Source organism: Lithobates pipiens, unplaced genomic scaffold (assembly GCF_037356315.1).
Source record: "Lithobates pipiens isolate NorthernLeopardFrog02 unplaced genomic scaffold, aLitPip1_a1.2 Scaffold_19, whole genome shotgun sequence".
In the NCBI taxonomy this organism is placed as follows: domain Eukaryota; kingdom Metazoa; phylum Chordata; class Amphibia; order Anura; family Ranidae; genus Lithobates; species Lithobates pipiens.
In genome coordinates, this window is record NW_027507764.1 from 285,784,723 (window position 1) to 285,811,034 (window position 26,312).

The window sequence follows — 26,312 nt, forward strand, 5'->3', positions numbered from 1 at the left end:
GCCCCGGAAGTGCGACGTTATACCCTAATAAAATGTATGTATTTTTTTCCCCACCAATAGAAATCTCTTCTGGTGGTATTTGATCACCTCTGCGATTTAAAATTTTTTGCGCTATAAACAAAAAAAGAGCGACAATTTAGAAAAAAAACAACAATATTTACTTTTTGCCTATAATAAATACCCCCAAAAAATATATTAAAAAAACTAATTTATTTCTCAGTTTCGGCCAATATGTATTCTTCTATATATATATTTTTGGTAAAAAAAAATCATAATAATCGTATATTAATTGGTTTGCGCAAAAGTTATAGCGTCTACAAAATAGGGGATAGATTTCTGGGATTTTTATTATTATTTTTTTATTAGTAATGGCGGTGATCTGCAATTTTTATCGGAACGTGTCATTGCGGCGGACACATTGGACACTTTGTCAAAATATGTCCTCATTCACTCAGTCTTATGAAACTAAGCAGCATTTTATCTGCAATAATTTGGCAGAAAAGAAAGCCTCTAATGTTACAGTATGTATGCACATTTATGTATGTATGACTTGGAGTTTAAATACATTCTATAGCTAGAATATTAATGTATTATGGCTATTGAAATGCATGTTTAGATGCATTTATATGCGTGCATACATTTTCTGGTTTCAAAACCTCCTTTCAGAATACACCTTTTTGTGCTTTTACTTTTTCTTCCTTCAAAAGGCGGCTGTTCACATACTCCTGTAAAGGCCTATGTATGCATGGTCACATAGGCTAACACAGAAGTGCGTTTACAGGCATACAAACGAAATACCAAACACCTGCAGAATGGCATTTTTTAAGCTGAGGCTTTAGGTTGCATTCACATGGATGTAATAGTTATACTGATCTTATTGGACATGTTTTTTTCTAGTTCAAAGGTTCCTGCAAAATGGTCGGTGAATACTTTCCCCCAATACTTGCATCTGGTATACATGTATACATTTGTCCCCCGGTGCAGATTTTTGGATTTTATGTTACGGATCTGAATGCAGTGCATGTTTATGCACCTGTGGGAATGTCTCAGTTGAAAAAAATGCAGTTACATTCATATCTGGAAATAAAAACATTTTGCTAATTTTTTTTATGACCGTGTGAATGAAGCCTTAAAGTGAATGTAAATCCGATTCATGAAATTTGAGCTGGGTAATTATATCTGCAGTGTTTTCTTATCTCTCTTCAAAGCACTAAGTCCCATAGCTTTCTCCTGCTCCGTTCTTCTGTTGTCAGCATGATGACTCCTGACAAGTTCTCTGACACATGTAATAAAACCAGCCTGAAATTTGTGTCAGGGTAGGTGCTATAAAAGTCCTTTTCACACTGAGTCGCCCTGGGAGTCCTTTCACACTGAGTAGCCCCGGGGTAAAATGCCACTATTTTAACAGCGCTTTACCGCCATTACCATCAAGGGTAGCGGGCCGCTTTTAACCCCCGCTAGCGGCCAAAAGGGTTAAAACCGGCGGCAAAGCGCCACTGTAGCAAAGGGCAGGGGCGCTTTAGGAGCGGTGAGTTCACTGCTCCTAATGCGCTCCAAAGAAGCTGATGGCAGGACTTTTTCTGATGCTCTGCCAGCACACCGCTCCAGACAGGCTTTCACACTGGAATGAATGGAGCCGCTGTTTGAGGGTGCTTTGCAGAAGCTATTTTTAACGCTATAGTGTGAAAGGGGTCTAAATAGATTAGCAGATAGCTGCTCTACTCACAGGACAGCTTTGAAAGTCTCTGCCTATGTGGAGGGGGGGGGGGGGTGACTTTCCTCCAATCAGCTGTGTCCCAGTGTAATCCAACACTACACTGCTACTGCTGAATTGGGAAGTGAAAATTTTAACACAATGTGCACTTTCTAAACAGTGTATAAAGCTGAAAACGGCAGCTATACATGTAAAGCTTATGTAGGGAGATGTGTTTAATCTCTGTGTATCATCTGAGGCTGTTCATTTCACTGGGTATATGTGAGGGTTTACATCTACTTTTTAAAGTGAAGAAATAATGTCATAGTTGTACTTTTTACTCTTGGTCTTAAAACTGCACAAGCTGTATAACTTTGTTTTTTTTTTTGTTTTTTTTCCTTCTAGAAGAGGGAAAAGGTCAGAGACGAAGGGGTGCAGTAAAGAGGCCTAGCATAGTGCCGGGATCCGCTAATACCGTGTCGTCTCCGACTACATTAATCCCAGTAAGCAGCCTTAAATTTATACATATCCTGCAAAACCTAGTACTTGTGTGTGTGTGTGTGTGTGTGTGTGTTTATATATACTTCAATAATACCATAAAATTTTACAATTGGTAAAATTAGACTAAGATTGCTGCCTGTAAAAAAAAAAAAAAAAACATTCTACCAGATGTAATAAAATATTTTTCATTTTACAGCCCACAGGGAAAAAGAATAATGTGCTCTCTAATGAAGCCAGAAAAGAAATGGCAAAACTTGCTAAAGTTACAAAGGATGAACGGAGAGCTCAGCTGGATTCGAGGCACAAGTATTTGGTCTCTAAATTGGCTGATGGTCTGGGAATTGGGGAAAATGAAGTGGAGGACTTCCTGATTTCTGATGATAAGGTGAAATATTAATGCTACCCTGCCATCTAGTGGTAAAAGCTTGGCATTATATTAAGTGACATTTTTGTAAAAATGATCACAGTTTACCGGAAAAAAACATTTTCTTATTTGTCTTTCACACTTTTAGGGCTTGTTAAAACCATATGTAGAGGTCTGCACTGGATCTACACAGGTCACTGCAAGACACATAGAAAACAATGGCTTTCTATGTGCCATGTTTGCACCACAATGTTGTGTAAGTGCACAATGCAGCGTGTTGTGCTAAAAACGCATTTTACCGCATTGCAGCGTGCGTGTAAACACAACACAGCTGAAAGTAAAGACGAAAAAATAAATTGTTTTTAGTATTTGGACCCTTCTGGGGATGTGTAACAATTGATGATATGAAAACTTGCAAATGTGCATAAAAAGTGCACTGGAAAGCAATGTGCATGAAAATGGTTGCTAAATGCAAATCGACACACATGCATTTTAAAAGTGTTGTGCTGAGTATGACATGAAAGGACCCCTAGGACTCATTTACACCAGCAGCCACATATCACATTGTTTACAATTTTTTTAACTTAAACTTTTGACCCCTTTCACACCGAGCCGCCCCGGGCATCAGTGGTAAAGCAGCGCTATTTTTGCAGTCATTTTAGCGGCACTATTCAGCTACTAGCGGGGAAGTTTTAACCCCCGCTAGCGGCCGAAAAGGGGTTAAATCTGCCCACAAAACGCTGCCGGAAGTGGCGTTTTGCCGGCGGTATTGCGGTGCTGCCCCATTGATTTCAATGGGGAGCAGCGATGGAGGAGTGGTGAGTTCACAACTCCAAAGAAGCTGCTGGCAAGGCTATTTCTGAAACCCTGCCAGCACACCCTCGGCCTTTCACACTGGAGTGAATGGAGCCGCTTTTTTAAGGCGCTATGCAGGTGCTATTTTTAGCGATGTAGCGCCTGAAAAACGCCCCAGTGTGAAAGGGGTCTTAATAAAATGTCACAAATACATTTCATTTCATTAAGTTCGATTGGTCACAGCACAGTGGATTGCATTGCACCATGCTGTATTTTTTTCAGCACACATCACCATTGGTGGTATGAACTAGCCTGATACGGAACACGGCTTTTTTTTTTTTTTTACTTACCACCATTGGCTACATGGAAAGAAATATGTCAATGGACGGACAGGGCTTGGCTTATGAGATGCAGGGCCACCTTCTTTTAGTAATGCAGTGTACAAATCATTATTTATGGCTGCTAGCATTTAGTCCCGGTTGACACTAGTGCAAATACAAATCAATGGTGTTCATATCAACGCAGCACAGAGCAGCATGATTTTGGAAAAGGGTCCTGTGCTATTTTGGTGCGATTTCATCGCAATTCTGACCTCATAGCATAAGCAAACCACATCCAAGTAACATATAAGCTGCATCGCAAAGTCTGATGCAGCAGTGTAAACCTAGCCTTAATGGATAGCTTTTGAACCAACACCCCTAATTAAAAATGCAATGTTATGTTCAAAGAAATTGCATTTTAAGAGAAAAAGCAAAAATGTACTTCTTTTACACCCCAGCTTCTTGAAGATTTGGGATCCTCCGCTTCTTTTGATACTTACTGAGATGGGAAATCATCCTTGCCTAGAGGTGCCATGGAATGATGCCAGAGTACAAGATATTTTTGCTTTATCTTCTTTCTAATATGTGATACATGTAACCCTGGGATTTAAAAAAATAAGTGGCTCTTTTCTGCTGTTATTGTACATATGGGTGACCACTCAGTCATATGATCTGTAGATATGTAATGTTCAGTAAAAAAAATCACAGATAAACTGACCAGTCAAAACATACTTTACAGCTAATCACGTTGACAAAACAGGCTTTTTTTTTTTTTTTGTTCCCCAAAGAGTTCCATTATTTCAGAATTTCAGTGTCTTATGCCACGTACACATGACCGAACTTTCCAAAAGACTAGGTCCGAAGGGATTAGTCCGTTGGACAATCCAATCATGTGTGGGCTAGTCCAATCGTTTTTAGAAAAAAAACAATCCGATGGACCTAAAAATAGAACGTTGCAAATCAATCCGATGGACTCAATTCAGACTAAAATCGGGAAAACCGTACGTTTGTGTGCTGGTCCGACGGACCAAATACAACGCAAGGGAAACTATTGGCTACTGGCTATTGAACTTCCTTGTTTAGTCCCGTCTTAAGTCATCACGTTCCAAATGAACGGACTTTCGAATGGACTTAGTTCGTTCTGAAAGTCCGTCGGAACTCTGCTGAAAGTCGGAACTCTGGACCTAGTCTGCCAGAAAGTCCAGTCGTGTGTACGTGGCATTACAGTTTCATGATTTAGGAGTATACACTAAATAAGCTTTATTGTTTTCATTTTCAGTTCAGTTTAATAGCCGATTTCTTTGCTGCAAATGGATCAAAAAAGCTCATCTTCTTTTATCAAGAAGTTGTTCAGGTATGTGCCCTTTTTTGTTGTTTGCTCATGTAGATTACAGACAGTATTACTCAATGGTCAGTTTACCTTGCCATTGAAATATGTTTTCTTATTGCCTCTTCTAGCCAAGCAAGGCAAATATTCCTGTGTGGGCAGATCCAGCAAATCTAAATTCCTCATATCCCCATGTCCAGAAGAAACTATTCATCACAATCGACTCCAGTGAGGTAAACTTTCTGCTTTATTTAGTAGACCTAGTGTGATTTGTTGCTTGATGCTGCTTTTTGCATACAAATATGTTTGTATGTGTATTACCATGCATAACCTGAAATGGAAGCTACACTGAAATTGTTGGGCAGAAGTCAACAGCTTGCAAATGAATGTAATTACAATAAAATACAAAATAACTGACTACTATCTAAGGCAGCCTACAGATGAGGCTTTTTTTTTCATTCAACCAGCAGCAGCTATTCATTTTCAAGGGTTTCAATTGATTACAGTAATAATACATGGGTATCTGGCAGTTTAAACATCTGATGAGTCATGACCTACACCATGAAGACAAAAAAAAAAACACTCCAAGCCACTACATAAAAGTGACTGAAAATGTCACCTACCTTCCCCATTCCAACGCCAGCACCTCATCTGTCTTCCAAGGCCATGGGCACTTTTTGGTATTGCCGGGGGGGTGTCCTGGATAAGTCATGTGACCAGGGGCGCATCTATTGCGAGGCAAACAAGACGTTTGCCCCAGGTGGCTTTTTTTTTGAGGGGGGGTGGTGCCACCCCCCAGGCAGAAGGGACACTACAAGGGCTACAGAGAAACCGTGGCATTGCTACAGGAGTGTGGGGGTGTGGACCGTATCCAGCTGACACTTGCCAGAGGGGTGACACCAGGGGCGGCGGCAGACTGACCGCTTGGTGACAGGGGAGCGAAGCAGGAGGCAGTAGTGGCTGCAGCCTCTGATCCCGGAAATAGCTCAATTGGCAGAGTAGGTCAGAGTCCTAGGCTGTGCTTGTGCCTTGGCAGCCTTGCTACACACAGCTGGTAAAAAAGCCAATGGGCTGTGGGAAGGTGAGAGTCTGGTGTAGTTTTTTTTGGGGGGGATAGGAGAGTCTCCAGGTGTAGTATGGGGAGGTCAGGGGAGCCCTTATCTTTCTTACCCCCCTCTCTCACGCCCCTCCTCTCTCCCCAACCTTCTCTCTCCCCCGCCTCTTTCCTCCTCCCTCCTTCTCTCTCTTTCTCTCACCATCCCTCTCTCTGCCCCCTCTCTTATCCCCCCCCACTGGGACCCCAGGGCTTGGGCTCTACCTCCAGGCTGGGAGCGGAGGAAAGGAAGGAAGGAAAAGAAGCTTAAAAGAGAGGAATCTCCATTACCTTTGGACATCTGGGCTGGCATGGGAAGATCTGATCAGTTGGAGGTCTGAATAGGTGTCTTGCCCAGTGCAGCGGGGAGCAAAAGAGAGTGCGAGTACCTCAGTACAGCCATGGGCATACAAGCGGAAAGACATAGCATACTTTCCAAGAACAGCGTTGCGCTAAATCCTGATCCCTTGTTTTGGGGAGTTTTTCAGAGCAGCCAGGTGGGCTGATAGTCGAGCAGCAAGGTGGGCTGGTAGGATTTGCAAGTGTCAGAACGGATGAGATACAATATTTCTGCATAAAGTTGGGGTTTTGTGCTATTTCACTAAAGGGGACTGAGAGCTCCTAGTTCATAAAGAACTTTGCCACTGATCCATGGAGACTATGTTTATTCCAGAGGAAATACAATCTAGGATCTTCATCTCTTTTTGTACATAGAGAAATAAGTTTGTCCTCATCTGTTGTTCAAGTAGTTGGGCATCCCATAATCCCTATACCCTATCCAGGTTGTTTTCCCCAATTAAACAACAAAAACAAACTCATGGACTGATTTCTTGTATCTGGATGCAAGTTGGAAATGTGTGTTGCCTGGCTGTGCAACAGTGCAGGAATAAGGGGGAACCAGTAACAAGGGGCTCCTGTGGGGGTAGCACTACAAATATAACACAGAAAGTGCCATTAGTACATTGAAAGCCTTGAAAAATAATCAAAACGCTAACAGCAAGGCTTATGAGAAACGTGCGTACATAAGTATACTGTTTTTTTTTTTTGTTTTTTTTTGTTTACAGAGGGGGAGGGATTAGAACACCTATTTGTCCTGCTTAATAGAGAAGGAAATCTTCTAATAAAGGCAATAGTTCTGGTGACCTGAAGATCCCAGTGGATTCCTTTTAATTTGAAGGGGTTTTCTCTCACTTCCTATTTTGACTATGGAACAAGAAGTGAAGGTGAATCTCCCCAATAGAAAACAGATGGTAAAACAAGAAAAAAATAAAAAATGTCAGGAGTTATAACCTTCCCTTACTCTATCCAAAATGGCAAAAAAAAGTTTTGCCCATAGGTCTATTTTTAAGTATTTTGGAATTTATTTTATTGTAGGTGCAGTTCATGCTAAATAAACAGCATTTGGCAACTGCAGCCATCAAAGGGGAAGAGGGGTGGGGATGAATCTTGAATAAATATATTTGGATAACATACACCCAACAATCACTTTGCTCATTCATTTTCTTTTTGGGGGGTTTTGGAAGTTGTTTCAGTTTTACTGTACTTGATCATTGGTTTGTAAAGTGCTGACGAATATGCTGTGTCTGTAGCGCATTTAGCACTCTCAAAATGCCCTGCCTATTGAAATGAATGGGCAGAGCTTTCAACGCGACTGAAAAACGCTTTGGAAGCGCCGCAACACGGGTGCTTTTAACCCCTTCTTTGGGGTAGCAGCAGAAAAGCACCACATAAACAGCGCTAAAGCACTGCTAAAACAAAAGGCGTTTAAGGGCTAATGCGGCTGCGGCCCCAGTGTGAAAGGGGTCTTAAATTAAAAGAAAATAAATCTTGAGAATAGATACCTTATTTCTTTGCTGATGGTCGGTAACAGAAAAAAGTAAACCTAAATTAGTCTTCCATGAAAAATAAGTGTATGGATGGGCTTGATCATCACTCCTACAATGGTTTTACCATTAAGCAGGCAATGCTGCGGTAAAGGTGATTAATGTCTAATAAGTTTGTTAAGGCCGTACACGCGATTGGACTTTTTGACAACAAACATGCAAATTAGCTGTTTTGGAGCAACATCTGACTGTGTGTGCGCTCCATCGGACAAACTTTTTCGGTTTTCATCTGACTTTTGTTGGCTGTGCGAACGGACAAACTTTTTTGACAACATAAGTCCAATGGAGCAAAGTCTGATCGTGTGTACACAAAACCATCGGACTTTTTTACAAAGTACAAACACGCATTGCTCAGAATCAATGCAAAAGATCAGACAACAATACAGAAGTTGACCAAAGGTGGCGCTGGAATAATTGAACGTCCTCTTTTGAAGTTTCGTCAGTATGTTGAAACGTCACTACGTTCGCGTTTGTTGCCTAAAAAGTCAGATCATGTGTATACAGTACAAAAGTCCATGGGAAAGTTTGTACAAAGTCTGATCGTGTGTATGAGGCTTAATTGGTGTATGTTTTCTTTCAGGGACTGACAGGGACCTGCCTTTTCTTTTTACGCACAACAGATAAAGCAATTACAACAGCCAACGTTGTCCAGGTGAGCCACAATACTTATATTTATCATGCTTTGTGTTTATGGAATATCCTTTTGCTAGTTGTTTCTACTATTTTTTTCATGCATTTTGTCTATTCTAGGCCAATACAGTGTTAAACTATCCCTTACCTTCTGCAAATATTTCACCTTAATATTAGCTATAATACAATAGGGCAGTTGCAGACAAGAGGCATAATCCAAGGTACTAAATTGAATTATATAGCTTTTACTTTCATAACTTTATCTCTTACAGGAGGTCAACTTCAGCATGTTTGAATGTACAAATGGGAACATTTTCCAAGGACTTGAGATTTTACTGGCTCAGGTTTTGGTGCCAGCTCTTAAATGTCAAGAGGTATGCTCGTATTCTGTCACCTGCAAAGTGATGTCTTTCTGTCATAACAATATTATTGCAGCATATATACTGTATACTCATCGGACACTTTATTAGGTACACCTTGTTAGTACCAGGTTGGACCCCCTTTTGCCTTGAGAACTGCTTTGATTCTTTGTGGCATAAATTCAACAAGGTGTTTGGAAACATTCCTCAGAGATTTTGATCCATATTGACATGATAGCATCACGCAGTTGCTGCAGATTTGACGGCGGCACATCCATGATGAGAATCTCCCGTTTCACAACATCCCAAAAGTGCTTTATTGGATTGCCGATCTGGTGACTGTGGAGGCCATTGGAATAAGTTCAAGAAACCAGTTTGAGATGATTTGAGCTTTGTGACATTATCCTGCTCGAAGTAGCCATCAGAAGATGGGTACAATGTAGTCGTAAGGAATGGTCAGCAGCAATACTCAGGTAGGCCATGGAATTTAAATGATGCTCAATTGGTACTAAGGGGCCCAAAATGTGCCAAGAAAATGTCCCCCACACCATTACACCACCATTACCAGCCTGAACTGTTGATACAAGGCAGAATGGATCCATGCTTTCATGTTGTTTACGCCAAATTCTGACCCTACCATCTGAATGTCACAGCTGAAATTGAGGCTCATCAGAACAGGCAACATTTTTCCAGTCTTCTATTGTCCAATTTTGGTGAGCAGTGCGAATCACTTCTAGATGCCTAAATGCAGTGAGTTGCTGCCATATGATTGGCTGATTAGCAATTTGTGTTACCAAGCAATTGAACAAGTCTACCTAATAAAGTGGCCGGTGAGTGTATATGTTGGAATGAGATATAAAAAATGCATTTCATTTTGATTATTGTAATTTCTTATTTACAATACACTTCAAACTTTTTATCTATGCTAAAAAGAAAGGGAGAAGAGAAAAAAGAAGAATGTTCATTATGAAAATAACGGTTTATTTAGGAGTGACAAAAATGGTCTAAAAAAAAGAAAAAGAAGCAACTTCTCCGTTTGAAGAAAATGAAATTAATTATTTCAAAAAATGACCATGCACTAATTAGAAACATATGTTGTGTGCTACATGTTTCTGCTGATCATTGCTTAAGCCTGGCACACACAATCGGATTGTTGGCCAACAGAGCATCAGACTTTTATCCAAAGGGCATGTGCCAGGAACTTGTCTTGCATACTAACGGTACCAGGGCCATCTTTAATATTAGACCCTGGGCAAAAATGTTCTTGGCCACCCCATGCAATTTCGTTATCCACCTGTTTTGAGACATACCTGTATAATAATTAGCAGCTAGACTTAAAATCAGTTTACTGTATCAGATTAGGCAACAATTGCGATTGGTTGCCAGAGGTTACAGCACACATTATGGATCACTGATTAGTTGCTAGAGGTTACAGCACATAATTTCTGCTTGTTGGTTGGTTGCAAGAGATTACTGTACAGTAACACTGCTCACTGATTGGTTGCTAGAGGTTACAGCACATCTCTTCACTGCCTGCACACCATGGACTGGGGTGGTGAAGGGGCCCATCAATAGATAGAAAACTCCTAGGGATCCTAGGACACCTGGGATCAGCAGCAGTGCTGGGGAGGGGAGAGTGTGATCAATGGCAATGCTGATATATATATATATATATATATATATATTTTTTTTTTTTTACCGACTACCAATAAAAAGAGGAGTTTAAACATTGCCCACCAATGTAATAGGGGTTTACACTGACCACTAATGTAATAGAAGCATTCACAGTAACCACCAATGTAAGGAGGGATTTACACTGACCACCAATGTAAGGGGGACATTCACACTGGCCACTAGTGTGAATGAAAGTATTCAACACCAAGCCCCAATGTAATGAGAAGATTTACACTGACCACCAATGTAACTGAGACATTTAGACTGCGTTTACATTTGTGTGTCGGGAGCGCATTCAAAACTACTTTCCTAACACCACAGAAACATACTGCCCATTAGCAGATACACAGCTGTGCCATCAATTGCTCACCTGTACAAGCCAAACTGTAATTCCTTCTCTGCCTACCTCTGTACACCCCACACTACCCTCCCCCCACCAATCTGCTTACCTTTGCAGAACGGGCTGATGTTAAGCTGAATGACCACAGTTGTAGGCAGGACTTTCCAGCATTCCACCTTTATCTCCCCAGTGGGCAGCATTCAGTATAGGTGGTGGTGGATATGACCACAGGGGGGCATGATATTCATGTGAATGCCGCCTTTATTTACATATCAATGCCGCCGGTCACCGCTATTTACATCTGCATTCCGCCTCTATCTACATATGAATGCCAGTTATTTACATGGCTCTGCAGGTGAGTCATCCGTACACAATAATAGGGCAGAGCTGGGCAGCCTTAGTAGCAGCACTTCACATTGAGATATTGGGACACAGCACAGGACTAAAACTTCCAGGGACAAGGGAATTTAAACCAGGATAGTTGGCAAGTATGAGACAGCTGCTTTGGGCCCCACAACAATGACAGGGCCCAGGGTAGCTGCCCCTTTTGCCCTGCCTTAAAGATGGCCCTGAACGGTACACAATTATCGGCAAACAAACACGAACGTATTGACGTAGTATGAGGAATTTCAGCTCTTGAGTAGGGATGGCCGAACGGTTCACCCGGCGGTCGTTTCGCAGCGGACTATTTCCGCTGTTCGCCTGGTGGACTTCCGTGTTTACTGTGTAAAAGAACTTTGACCTATGATGACACATCCATCATGGGGTACGGGACAGCCAATTGAGACATTACAGCACATGGACACTTGGACATTCCCCCTAACTTATAAATAGACCCGATCCAGCGGCCATTTTACATTCTTTTGTATGTCACTATAGGGAGAGGTTGCTGTGTGGAGCAGGGAGAGACTGCAGTGACCCAAATCGCTAGCTATTAGGTCCACAAAAGTTCTTTTAAGGACTGGTATGGTATAGGTGTTAGGTGTAGTTCAGGATATAGGTTTGAGGCACTGCTGTGCTAGTGATTGTTGCAGCAGCCTGTCTTTTGTCAGTATAGAGAGAGGGACAGGACGCTGTGTGCAGCAGGGACAGTCAGTTTAATCATTAGCTGTTACTATTAGGTCCACAAAAGTCCTTTTCAGGACTGGTATGGTAAAGTAGTACAGGATATAGTTTTGAGTGCTATTCAAGTTATTGTTGCAGCAGCCTGTGTTTTGTCAGTTTAAATAGGGACAGGCAGGAAGCTGTGTGTGGCAGTGAGGGACAGTCAGTTTAATCAGTAGCTGTTACTATTAGGTCCACAAAGGTTCTTTTCAGGACTGGTATGGTAATAGGCTTGTACACGTATAATATTCTTTCTTCCAAATATAGAAAGAATATTATACTTGACTGCTGCCCTTCTGCTGCAGTAGTCCTTTATGAGTATAGGGACTGAGGTACAGTCTGCCAATCACAACCTACTAGTTCCACAAAGGTCCTTTATAAGGACTGGTAAGGTATAGCGTACTACAGTACATAGGGTTGAGTGAGGTACAGTCTGCTATTCCTTAAGGACTGGTATAGGTCCACAATATATAGGGTTGAGGTGCACTACTGCTGACTGCTGCCCTATACTGCAGCAGTCCTTTATCAGTATAGGGACTGAGGTACAGTCTGCTAATCATTCACAACCTACTAGTTCCACAAAGGTCCTTCTAAGGACTGGTAAGGTATAGTGTACTACAGTACATAGGGTTGAGTGAGGTACAGTCTGCTATTCATTAAGGACTGGTATAGGTCCACAATATATAGGGTTGAGGGTTGAGGTGCACTACTGTTGACTGCTGCCCTATACTGCAGAAGTCCTTTATCAGTATAGGGACTGAGAGTTTTGTCACAGGGTCATTAAAAAAATGACAGGCAGAGGAAGAGGCAGACCCTTCCGCAGGGATGGTAAGGGTAGGGCTGGAGCAACAGGTTTGAGCCAAAGTGGGAAGTTGCAGAAGGTGCGTTCAATTACTTTAAAGGACGCACCAGACTTGGTTGAGTGGCTCACTCAGCCTTACTCTTCTGCACCCTCCTCATCCTCTCAATCTTCACTCTCTGCTATGTGCACCCCCAAAGACACTACCACCAACAACACCACCACCACCACATACCTTCTGCTTGAGTCACAGGAATTATTTTCCGATCCATATCAAGACATTTCTGATGCGCAGCCACTCTTGACATTGGATCACCAAGAGGAGGTAGCAAGAATCAGCCCAAGGAGGAGGTTGTTCCTCGGTGTTGCTGCCTACTCCGAGATCTCTACTTATAGCGGTGGGGAAGGTGACGTCAATGATGACGTGTCTAGTGATGTCACGTGGGTGCCCACAAGAGAGGAAGAGGAGGGGAGTTCAGAGGGAGATATGGACCAGCAGATAGGGAGGAGAAGCAGGAATAACTTACATTGCACAGGAGGGACAAAGCAGACTGCTAATGTATCAGGAGCGAGTCATCGACCATGTACGGTCACATCTGGTGCTCCCAGGACGCTGGCACATGGCTCCGCAGTGTGGGCTTTTTTTAACATGTCCGCTGCTGACAATAGTGTTGCCATCTGCAATCTTTGCAGTAAACGCATTAGTCGCGGTGAGCCCAACACTCACCTAGGGACGACCGCCTTAAGAAGGCACATGAGCAGCCATCACCGAGCCCAGTGGGAGCAACGGAACACACAAAGCCACACTCCAGGCTCTCACCGTCCAGCCTCGTCTTCTACTTCTCCTTCTCCTCTCTCCTCACAATTGTCCTCCACTCCACCTTCCATCACGCCAAGCTCACGTTTTTCTGCAAAAAGGCAGGCTTCCGTGGGCCTAATGTTCAAGCGTAAAAAAAATGATGAACTACTGCCTTATAAACTGGTGGACTCGGAGGCCTTTTTCAAAAATTTGTGGCCATTGGAACACCACAATGGAAGGTCCCAGGAAGGAAGTATTTCTCAGAGAAGGGCATCCCAGAGCTATATGGCCATGTTCAGCGGCAAGTGAATGTATCTCTGGCACACAGTGTCGGTGCCAAGATACATCTGACCACAGACACGTGGTCTAGCAAACGCGGGCAGGGAAGGTATATCACTTTTACTGCCCACTGGGTGAACCTTCTGACGGCCGTCAAGCATGTAACCCGTGGCACCCGTGTAGATTTGGTTTTACCGCCACGGATTGCATGCAGGCCTGGCTCTTCTTCTCCTCCTCCTACTCCATCCTCCTTGGCTGACTCCTCCTTTTCCGCTGCTAGCGTCTCTTCCGCTGCGCCGCCCAAGCTCCCCAGAACCTATTCGACATGCCAGGTAAGACGTTGCCATGATGTGCTGCATCTGTTGTGCCTGGAAGCCAAGAGCCACACTGGCCCGGCACTCCTTTTCAGCTTTGCGTTCACAGGCAGATCAGTGGCTAACACCGCTCAATTTGACAGTTGGTAAAGTGGTGTGTGACAATGGTGCCAATCTGCTTAGCGCATTGAAACAGGGCAAAATTATGCACGTGCCATGCATGGCACACGTCTTAAACTTGGTCGTGCAGCGATTCGTTGTCAAATACCCTGGGGTCCAGGACATCTTGCGGCAGGCAAGGAAAATCTCGGCCCATTTCAGAAGATCTTACACGGCCATGGCTCGCCTTGCTGACATTCAGCAGCGACACAATCTCTAGCGGTCATACGTCTTATTTGCGATTGCCCGACGCGATGTAACTCAACCTTCTATATGCTTGATAGGCAGCTCCAGCAGAAACGTGCAGTTAACGTCTACCTGTATTAACTCTGTGGCAGAACAGGTTCTGGGGAGCTGGATTTTTTTTCACCGCGCCAGTGGCTGCTCATGCGTGACACATGCAGACTTCTGCAGCCATTTGAGGAGATCACCAAACTGGTCAGTCGCAGCCATGGCGCCATCAGTGACATGGTACCTTATGCCTTCTTTATGGAGCGTGCATTGCATCGTGTCATTGATCAAGCTGTGGAGGAGCAGGAGCGGGAAGATGAGGAAGTCGCAATGCTGGATGAATTCCCAGGGGGGGCTACTCTATCTGAGACAAGTGAACAACAGGAGTCTGAAGAGGAGTCAGAGGAGGATGGTGCCGGGGCGGATGAGGAGGAGCAAGAAGAGCATGCTTTAAACCTTTCTGGGATCCCTGTTGTTGTGCGTGGATGGGGAGAGGAGAATGAAGAGGACGACATTTTCCTGGATGATGAGCAGGAGCCAGGCCACCACACCGCTTCCAGTTTAGTGCAAATGTGGGCCTTCATGCTCCAGTGTTTTAATAGGGACCCCCGTATAAAAAGCATAAGGGTCAAGGACCAGTACTGGGTGGCAACGTACTTAGACCCCCCGTACAAACACAAAATGGCGGAAATGTTACCACATAGGGCTGTCAGAATGGAGCACTTCCAGGCCTTGCTTCGAGAAATGCTGCATTCTGCTTTTGCGTGCGCTGGCAGAGGAGCAATTCCCACTCCCAGAGAAGGAGTTGCGGGTACCAATCCAACAGCGCCTGCAAGAAGAGGCCGGTTTGAAAATGTGTTGGTGACTTCTGATATGAGGTCATTCTTTCAGCCGACCCATCGACAGGTGTCATCCGGATCCAGCATCAGGGAACGCCTAGACCATCAGGTGTCTGACTACATCGGGTTAACGGCCGATGTGGACGCTCTGAGGAGTGATGAACCCCTGGACTACTGGGTGGGCAGGCTTGACCTCTGGCCAGAGCTATCCCAATTTGCAATCGAACTGTTGGCTTGCTCCTCGTCCAGTGTCCTGTCAGAAAGGATGTTCAGCGCAGCAGGGGGGATCGTGACCGATAAGCGCACTCGCCTAGCTCAGGACAGTGTTAACTACCTCACATTTCTAAAAATGAATGAGGCATGGGTCTCGGAGGAATTCAACACATGTGACCAGTAGACCATGTATATGTCTATAAACAATTTTTTTAATGGAACACACAGACCTTCTTTCTTCATTTGGCTCACTTCCTTGTCCAAAAAAAGTACTATATGCCCGTACCCTCCTGTTTGAAGAGGTTGAGCAGTGTCATATTTCTACTGGGGCTGCTTATTATGAGGGGCTCCCACCATCCCTGTGCTGTGCTGACTTCCTCCTGGGGCTGTACCTCTGCTGTGCATATTATGAGGGGCTCCCACCATCCCTGTGTTATGCTCATTATGAGGGGCTCCCACCATCCCTGTGCTATGCTGACTTCCTCCTGGGGCTGCTTACGGTGCAGGTGTCATTGCTGTATGTCACGCTGCTGATGTCAGTGCTGTATATCACAGTGCTGGTGTCAGTGCTGTATATCACGGTGCTGGTGTCAGTGCTTTATGTCACGCTGCTGATGTCAGTGCTCTCTATCACGGTGCTGGTGTCAGATCACTCTATCACGGTGCAGGTATCATTGCTGTATGTCACGCTGCTGATGTCAGTGCTCTCTATCACGGTGCTGGTGTCAGATCACTCTATCACGGTGCAGGTGTCATTGCTGTATGTCAGGCTGCTGGTGATCATCTCCTGCACCCCCTTCTTAGCCTACCCTGACCTTCCCTCTCCTCTATTGCCTTCATGCGCTCCACAGTCCTGAATTGTCACAATTTCACATATAAAAAAAGAATGCTTGTAGTTGTCGATCCCAGATTCACCTCATACATGTGTTATGTCATTGGCCATGTGGTGGGACTATGTTTGCACAGCTAGTAATTATTTTGTGGCTGCAAATTTGACCTGTAGGTTTGCAAAGTTCACCTCCCATTGAAGTCAATGGGGCCCGCCGCGAACGTTACGGTTCGCAAACTATCGGCCGTGTTCGCGGTCCGCGTTCGCGAAACGTCCCGTCGGAAGTTCGTCCATCACTACTCTTGAGCACCACCCTTTGGGCACCTTCTTCTAATTTTGCGTTTGGTGAGCATTAATTCTGAGCATGCGTGTTTGTACTTTCAACTTTTGTGTGTGACGGACTTGTGTACAGAAGATATGAAAATCTGACAACAGACCGTTGTCCGCCGAAAATGTACTAGCCTGCCATCCAACATTTGTTGGTCGAAAGTTGAACAGCAGTTTTCTGAAGGAGCGTATTAACGGTCGGATTTTAGGACAACAGTCTGTCAACAGACAATCCCCTCCCAACAATCGGATGTGTACGAGGCCTTAGAACAGCCCTGCTAACCAGATCAGGACCTTGACTGCCAACCTGAGGTCAGACCCTAGCATGTGGATGTGTACCCAGCTAGTATTGACTCTAAAAAAAGTATATGCACATTCCTTCTAAAAAACATACATTTGTTCCGAATCACTCAGCCTCTTAATTACCAGTACAGTTATTGTTATTGCACCTGTTGTGGTCAGAAACACTCTCCTTACAGCAAAAATATATACAAACACAAGATCAACCATGCTGCTGGAAAGACAACCAACCTTTTCTCATAGGCTGTATGCACAAGAACAAATGAACCATATCTAGTTATAATGTGGCTATCAATTTAAAGTAGAGCTAAAGGCAGAATTGTTTTTTTTTTCATTTTGGATGGCATAACCCCTGTAAAAAAAATTTGCCCCCTGTGTCCCAATCAATAGAGAGGGCAAATCTGCCTAATGAGGGCACAGATGACAATAAATCCTGGCAGATGTTTTAACCCTTCTCAACTCCATCCAAAACAACAACAAAAAAATCTTTGCCTTTTAGTTATACTTTAAGCAAACTCTATACAGGGAGACATGATTACAAACATACCGAAAAATACTTTCACCACATGTAAATCACAGCTGAAAGTGTATCACATAATAAATGCTGCAGAGCATTCTCCTGGTACCATTTTATCTCCAAAAACATTTTTTAATAGTTTTATTAGAAATTAATTTATGATTAAAACAAATAAAGCAAAAATAAAATACAAAAAGAAAGAAAGAGGAAAAATAGAGCGAGATATAGAAAAAAAAAATAAGAATTTAAATAGCAAAACAGAACAAGATCGAACTATATGCATTCATTGATTGAGCAAGTTTAGTGTACACATTGATGATGAATACTGCCTAGCCATACTGAATCTCTATAGGTTTTCAGTCCCATCTGTTTGATATTGATGGAGATTTGTTAGGAAGGGGTATTCAGTATCATCAATATGTGGTCAAATTAGATTTAAAACAGACCTACTCCCGGACAACTATTGATAGCAATCCACCTGGGCAATAAGTAAAGGTTCATGGATATGTTTGGATATAGCATAAACCTACTAATTTCACAGCTCCTTTTTGAGACAAATACATAGCTATTCTTGTGGCATATTTATAAAGAAACACACGTTTTGGATGCATGGATGCATTTTTCGCACTTTATAAATAACCAACGAATTAGCTTCAGCTTTGTCTACAATATTGTAGAACATTTGTATAACGTAGGGGTTTAAATCAGCCAAAAAAAAGAACAGCCCTCTAAAAGATAACATTAAAAAAATATTTTTGTGCTATACTTTGGTGCTGATAATTTATGCAGTGCTTTACATACTGTACATTTAAATCAAGAGAAAACAATCAGCGCTCACATGTATAATACAAAACAAACTAATTGCAAGCTGAACACTTAAAGGAGCAATACAAAAAACACCTTAAAAACACATTAATATAAATGGTGCAGCGCATAATACAAAAGTCCACACGTATTGGTCATATATGACAACAGAAGAGCATGTAGAGCGGGAACACCATGTGGAAAGACTGTTAATTGCTTGTATGTGACACTCCTTCCACCAGTAGGAATAAACTCTTACCAGCTCTGATGGACCTCTGAATTTTCAGATGGTCAAATGCGCGTGTTCACACTCTCGGTGTGCAGGAGTCTTTATTTCCACATGCGAATAGAGCAGTAGTCCAAATCGTTTGATCACATGCAGCCGACTCCAGAAAAAACCCCAATGGATTCACTCCAGATGTAAGTAGGTAGGTATATGTGAACAGAAAAGTCCAGGAACAACTCCAACGAAAGGAAAAAAAAAAAAAAAAAACGATCTAAGTGTAGCAATAAACAGATCGCTTTATTAAAAAATTCATTTAAAAAATAAAGAGAATTAAGAAGTTTTCATATAACACAAAAAAATAAAAAAAATAAAAATCTTTCAGTTTCAAAGTCCACAGTTCTGTGAATGAATTACTGAATAGCAGTGAATTGCTGTCAATACTGCTTTACACCACAAGATGCCAGTAGTGGGCAATAAGCATATCGAGACAAAAGCTGAGTCATTTACAGCACAAGATACACTTAGAATGAAATCAATGTGTAAAGCAAAAACAAACAGCACAGGGTGGACGGCGGGTGACGTCCGCAATAAGCTCCTCCCCCGTACGTACGTTACGTCCTATCAGGACTTCGTCAGCGGTGGGTGGAGCTATACAGCGTCACCCTTCATACTAATATAGTGCTCTGTTGCCATGGTGAGCCTGGAAGCTTATCAGATGGCGGTGGCCGGAAACGGAAGACCGCTGCCATGTTAGTGCCAGAAAAGCTTGCTTAACACCTGGGGACACCTAACCAGAGTGTCCATACACAGTGCACCGCCATAGATTTGTTAGAAATTACTTATAAAAAAGAAACAACAAAACAGGCATTTGTAACTGCATTAGCCAATTGTATATGCCTTGCTAGATGGTTACCATTGCCAAATTGCTATATAAGCAATATCTTATACAAAAATATATAATAATATATGTATATTTTTAACAGGTATATACAATTTTAATAAAAATTCCTGTGGACACTTCACCCGCCGTAAAAAACAAAAAACAAAAAAAACATCATAAATAAAAAACAAATATATCATTTATCAGAAATAAAACAATTTAAGTCGAAATCGACATTCAGTCCTCCCGGAATGAGAACCCTAGTCTCGTGAATCCAAAAAGATTCACGCTGACTCAGGCTTCGAATTAAATTACCTCCCCTCCAATGTTTTTTCACTTTATCCACGCCCCAAAACTTAAGGCATCGGGGGTCCCTATCATGAAAATGTCTAAAATATTTGGACACATTGTGGGAAGGTAGGCCTTTTTTAATGTTGTTTACATGTTCTGCGACGCGGACTCCAAGGGACCTAGAAGTCCTCCCTATGTATTGGAGACCGTAATCGCATTCAAGCATGTAAACAACCCCTTCAGTGTTGCAGGTTATGAGACTTTTAATTGGATACATTATCTCCGTAGTAGAAGCCATAAACTCCTTACGTCTCTTGATATTAAATTTACACAGTTTGCAGGCAGGACATTTGCCACATGCATAAAACCCTGTGAGAAAGGAAAAGATCCCATTTCCTTCATAACGGGCGGATCGACTACACTTGGGGCCAATATGTCCCTCAGAGTGGGAGCTTTCTTATAGATAAATGAAAAGATATTTTCTATCTAAACCTGGGGAACCCCCCCTGACCTCTGTACGAACAGTACCGGGAGTCAGATATTCTAATCTGGCCAATAAATCGGTTTTTAACCCACTGAAGGGGTTGTTTACATGCTTGAATGCGATTGCGGTCTCCAATACATAAGGAGGACTTCTAGGTCCCTTGGAGTCCGTGTCGCAGAACATGTAAACAACATTAAAAAAACACCTACCTTCCCACAATATGTCCAAACATTTTAGACATTTTCACGATAGGGACCCCCGATGCCTTAAGTTTTGAGGCGTGGAAAAAGTGGAAAAACATTGGAGGGGAGGTAATTTCATTCGAAGCCTAAGTCAGCACGAATCTTTTTGGATTCACGAGACTAGGGTTCTCATTCCGGGAGGACTGAATGTCGATTTCGACTTAAATTATTTTATTTCTGATAAATTATATATATTTTTTTTATTTATGATGTTTTTTGTTTTTTTACGGCGGGTGAAGTGTCCACAGGAATTTTTATTAAAATTGTATATACCTGTTAAAAATATACATATATTATTATATATTTTTTATAATTTTTTATAATTTTTAACACATATACACTGTATAAGATATTGCTTATATAGCAATTTGGCCATGGTAACCATCTAGCAAGGCATATACAATTGGCTAATGCAGTTACCAATGCCTGTTTTGTTGTTTCTTTTTTATAAGTAATTTCTAACAAATCTATGGTGGTGTATGGACACTCTGGTTAGGTGTCCCCAGGTGTTAAGCAAGCTTTTCTGGCACTAACATGGCGGCGGTCTTCCGTTTCCGGCCACCGCCGTCTGATAAGCTTCCAGGCTCACCATGGCAACAGAGCACTATATTAGTATGAAGGGTGACGCTGTATAGCTCCACCCACCGCTGACGAAGTCCTGATAGGACGTAACGTACGTACGGGGGAGGAGCTTATTGCGGACGTCACCCACTGTCCACCCTGTGCTGTTTGTTTTTGCTTTACACATTGATTTCATTCTAAGTGTATCTTGTGCTGTAAATGACTCAGCTTTTGTCTCGATATGCTTATTGCCCACTACTGGCATCTTGTGGTGTAAAGCAGTATTGACAGCAATTCACTGCTATTCAGTAATTCATTCACAGAACTGTGGACTTTGAAACTGAAAGATTTTTTATTTTTTTTATTTTTTTGTGTTATATAAAAACTTCTTAATTCTCTTTATTTTTTAAATGAATATTTTAATAAAGCGATCTGTTTATTGCTACACTTAGATCGTTTTTTTTTTTTTTGTTTTTTTGTTTTTCCTTTCGTTGGAGTTGTTCCTGGACTTTTCTGTTCACATATACCTACCTACTTACATCTGGAGTGAATCCATTGGGGTTTTTTCTGGAGTCGGCTGCATGTGATCAAACGATTCGGACTACTGCTCTATTCGCATGTGGAAATAAAGACTCCTGCACACCGAGAGTGTGAACACGCGCATTTGACCATCTGAAAATTCAGAGGTCCATCAGAGCTGGTAAGAGTTTATTCCTACTGGTGGAAGGAGTGTCGCATACAAGCAATTAGCGGTCTTTCCACGTGGTGTTCCCACTCTACATGCTCTTCTGTTGTCATATATGACCAATACGTGTGGACTTTTGTATTTTGCACTGCACCATTTGTATTAATTGACATACTGTACATTCCCTGTTCTCAAAGAGCTTACAATCCAAGATTCCTATCCTACATGGGCTCACACACATACTAGGGCCAGTTTAAGACCCAAGCCCGTTAACCTTGAGGGTATATTTTTGGAAACCGGAGTACCTGGAGAAAACCCATGCAAGCACAGTGAGAAGATGCAAACTCCATGCAGATTGTGTTCTGACTAAGATTTGAACCCCAGTGCTCCAAGGCAGATGTGCTAAGCTCATCTCTCTATCTCTGTGCTTTCTCTTCCTATCAATGTGCTCTTTTTCAGCACATGAACTGACTGGCACTCAAATATGCTATGCAGTAGAACAGTGGTTCTCAACCCTCATTCAAGTACCCCCAACAGGCCATGTTTTCAGGTTTTCCTTTATCTTGCACAGGTGCTTTAAATCAGAGTCAATGGCTTGGTATTTTGGACAGCTATTTTATCTAAGAGAAATTCCCAAAACATGGTCCCTTGAGGAATGGGTTAAGAACCATTGCAGTAGACAGTAGAAAGAGGCTTGATACTAAATCAAATTGTGGTACTTGCATTGATTGCAGTAGCAAAAATAAATACTGATTTATAAACGAATATTGAGCTGCTTTTTTCCATCTACTCAGAGTATACCTATAATTTCCCATCTTATTTTTACTTCATTGTGTACTAATTCAGAATTGGGGAGCTGTTAAAGATGGTCTACAAAATTCACAAATACAGGAGTTTTTGGACTCGTTGGACAAGTTTGTTGCCACGTTGTCATCTGCAAAAAGCAATCTGGATGGAAAAATTGAACTAAAGAAAGTGGACGATGGGAATTTCCTTGATAGTTTGCAAAATCCTTCAGACTTCATAGCAGCAGGTTTGTGACATTGGTATTTATTGGTGTAAAACTAAACAAAAAAATATTTTTCAGCCTATTTGTTGGATGATTTTTTTATTTATTTTTTCATTTTTCTGTAGCCGGCGCAATCTAACAATTCGTTTGCAGTATCAAGGCATGAGCAAATGTTTGCCTTGCAAAGGATGATAGACTAAAAATATGAAGAGTAATATACATTTACTTTGAATTACTTTGAATTCCCCACAGCTGCTTTGATTGCGACTCTCCCGCAGTCTTCTCCACTACTGTTTTGGTGACCTAATACAATCTATTGTGTTGTATGACAGTAGCAATATCTGAGTCTGAGTTAGTCACTCATCAAAGAATACATCAGTGAATACATTTTTCCTTTTTTTATCTGACAGAAAATTTTAGCTCCCATAGCAGAAATATGATATGCTGGGGGTACCTTTTTGTTTTCCCCTGTAGTTATTTTAATAACTGTTCCATACATAGTAGAAATGAATTGCAATGTTATTTCTTAGCGTATACAGTTCCTATACTAATCCAGGTTAATTATTATTATCATTCATTTTTATCTAGTGTCAAAAATGAACATTTTGTTTTTAAACCTTATTTTTTCCAGGAGGAAACAGTGAAGTGATTGAGAAGCTGGAGGGGATGCTGGCTGTGTGGATGAAGCAGATTGAACAAGTTCTTGCAGAAAGTGAGCAAATGAGGAAAGAAGCAGATGACATCGGCCCTTCTGCTGAGCTGGAACACTGGAAGTCACGCATGTCATCATTTAACAGGTTTTAACACTGCTATTCCTTAAAGCAAATTTCATGCAAATATGTTTTTTCTGCTGTCTTATAAAGTAGTGGTCATCAACCCTGTCCTCAGGGCCCACTAACAGGCCAGGTTTGCAAGTTAACTGAAATACATCACAGGTGATATCATTTGCTGCTCAATGATTGCAGTATTCTAGTCTGCATCTCCCCATGGTAATACATGAAACATGGTCTGTTAGTGGTCCCTGAGGACAGGGTTGATGACCACTGCTTTAAAGGGTATCTAGTAGTGCTGATTTATGGCTAAGCATTACTTAAATTCTTAGGATCCTTTCACACGCGGCGGACTCACACAAGGTGATCCACTTGCTCAGTAAGGTATCTGTCTTCTGATCCCCACTGAGCAGGCAGATGACAGCTCAGTTTTCGCTCTGCTTTTGCACACCGCCCACTCTATGGATGGTCGGTTGTAAATGGACCACCTATCCGTTTACCCCCGACTGCTACCCGATCCACCGGATGCAAGGAAAATGGATGGGGATTCCCATCCTCCTGTTTTTAGTGGATAAGATTGGATGTAGAAAACATGTCCATATACACCCACCACTCAATAGAGGAGAATGGATGTTCCAATTGCGTCCACCTGCCCAATTGGAATGTTCATGTGAAAGGGGCCTTAGTGAGAAATTCAGTGCACTTCCTGACATGTGAGATTGAGGCTCTCCTGTTTCTATACCCTTATAGCTTATCTTCCGCGTGAGAGCTAAAGAATGTCATATATGCTTCTATTGAATTGTTCTGTCGTTCTACCATCTCTGTAGCTTTGTGCACATCATTGCTCCTTCACAGAGGCAAAAATAGTTAATTTCCCATTTATGGAACAAGGATGTAAGTGGCACAAATACAGATTAATTGGTGCCATTTATACTAACATTTACATTTTATTTTAACTTGTTAACTGTCATGAATTCAAGATATGTTAACCGTGTCTTTCATAATTTAGGACTTGTGAAATGGTGTTACAGTAAAACCTTGGGTTGCGAGCGTAATCCGGCAGCATGCTTGTAATTAAAAATACTTGTATATCAAAGCAAATTTCCCCATAACAAATAATGGCAACTCAAATGATTTGTTCCACAACCATTTATTCATAAATCTTTCAGTCTATAGTCTAAAATATGAGGTAGCGATGCCGCTTCAAGCGTTTTGGTGTCTCTAATAACTGCCCTCCCCACTCACAACTTCAAGAACAGGCTCTGCAATGGTGTAAAAATTTAAGAAAACAGCTGATCGGCCGCACTCCGAATAACCTTTTATTCGTGGCAAAACAGTGTAGAAGATCCAAAATCTTACATCATGGTGATGAAAGGTACTTCATCATGATGAGACTTTGGATCTTCTACACTGTTTTGCCTTGAATAAAAGGTGTTATTTGGAGTGTGGCCGTTCAGCTGTTTTCTTCAATTTTCTCCTTCAGTTTATAGTCCATATGAAAAGATTATAGCAATGTGATTTGGTTGTGTAACCATAAAATGTCCATTCACAAATTGCAGCCTCCACAAGGGGATTGGAAGTAAAATCCAGCAGGAGCTGGAGAGAGAGAAAAGAAAGAGAAGAAAAGAGAGTCACTTCTAAGTGTAGCAATATGGTTACATTTAAACAACTCACATGGTTAATAATTAAAAGAAGCACATCTAAGTAGGCAGGCATCTGGGGTAAAGCTGTCCCCTTAGACCATTCCCCACACCGCCAGATCTCATCACTGTCAGTCTGCAATCATGACCAGGAAGACTACCCTGCAGTAGAGCGTTCTGAAGCGAGGCTTGAACCGTTCCTGGAGCGCAGCATAGAAGGGATGATGTCAATGGCAGTGTGGAGGATGGTCTATGTGGACAGCTGTACCCCAGATGCCTGCATGCCTGTACCCCGGATGCCTGCATGTGCCTGTTTGTAATCATCAACCATGTAATTTTCTAAATGTTGTACCTTCATTAAATGCAACTGTATTGTTACACTTAGAGGCGCCTCTCTTCTCTTTTATACTTAGTTGTGACGTGACGCTACTTGTATATCAAGACATCGCTTGTATATAAAGCCAAAACATATTTAAACATTTTTCTTGTCTTTCTAAACGCCCTCAAACCAAGGTTTTACTGTACAATACAAAAACTGCAGATTTTTCATCTTTACTAGCGGTTACAACACTCATCTCTAAATAACTTGACAAAGCTAGTTCATAGTACCCATGAAGATGTCACCTCACATGGTCACAGAAATATTGCATCAGTGGCATTTGATCACAGTATAGAGCACAGGTTAAGATGTTGATTGTTATATACTGTATATAAATGGTATACCTACCTTGTTTTAGCTGTAATATAATTTATTTTAATTCCTAGTCTTTTAGATGAAATTAAAAGCCCAAGAGTGAAAAAAGTTCTAAGTATCCTTCAAGCTGCAAAATCCAGGATGTTAAAACAATGGAAGGAGCTGGTATGTTCTGATTTTTATGGTTTATGCAGAGATGTATCACTTGGCAGGCATTGTGGACAGTAACAGATAAAAGGGCTCAGTATTTTTCAATTTATGTTTCTTAGTTGAGCTACACTACCACCTTGTTTATATCCACATTTTAATGATTGTGTGTCTTCCCGAAAGGTGGTTT

At 41.9% G+C, this 26,312-nt stretch overlaps 1 protein-coding gene across 2 annotated transcripts in view; it reads left to right on the forward strand.

The window, feature by feature from the left end:
* The window catches only part of LOC143996736 (dynein axonemal heavy chain 5-like), a 638,308-nt gene that overhangs the window by 40,572 nt on the left and 571,424 nt on the right, over window positions 1-26,312 (forward strand). For both annotated transcript variants that reach the window (XM_077491993.1, XM_077491994.1), the window contains exons 3-11: window positions 2,099-2,196; window positions 2,391-2,579; window positions 4,953-5,027; window positions 5,132-5,233; window positions 8,557-8,628; window positions 8,879-8,980; window positions 22,709-22,895; window positions 23,503-23,668; window positions 26,047-26,140. In XM_077491993.1, coding sequence (XP_077348119.1) covers window positions 2,099-2,196; window positions 2,391-2,579; window positions 4,953-5,027; window positions 5,132-5,233; window positions 8,557-8,628; window positions 8,879-8,980; window positions 22,709-22,895; window positions 23,503-23,668; window positions 26,047-26,140 — 1,085 coding nt within the window. The remainder of the gene's footprint in view (window positions 1-2,098; window positions 2,197-2,390; window positions 2,580-4,952; window positions 5,028-5,131; window positions 5,234-8,556; window positions 8,629-8,878; window positions 8,981-22,708; window positions 22,896-23,502; window positions 23,669-26,046; window positions 26,141-26,312) is intronic.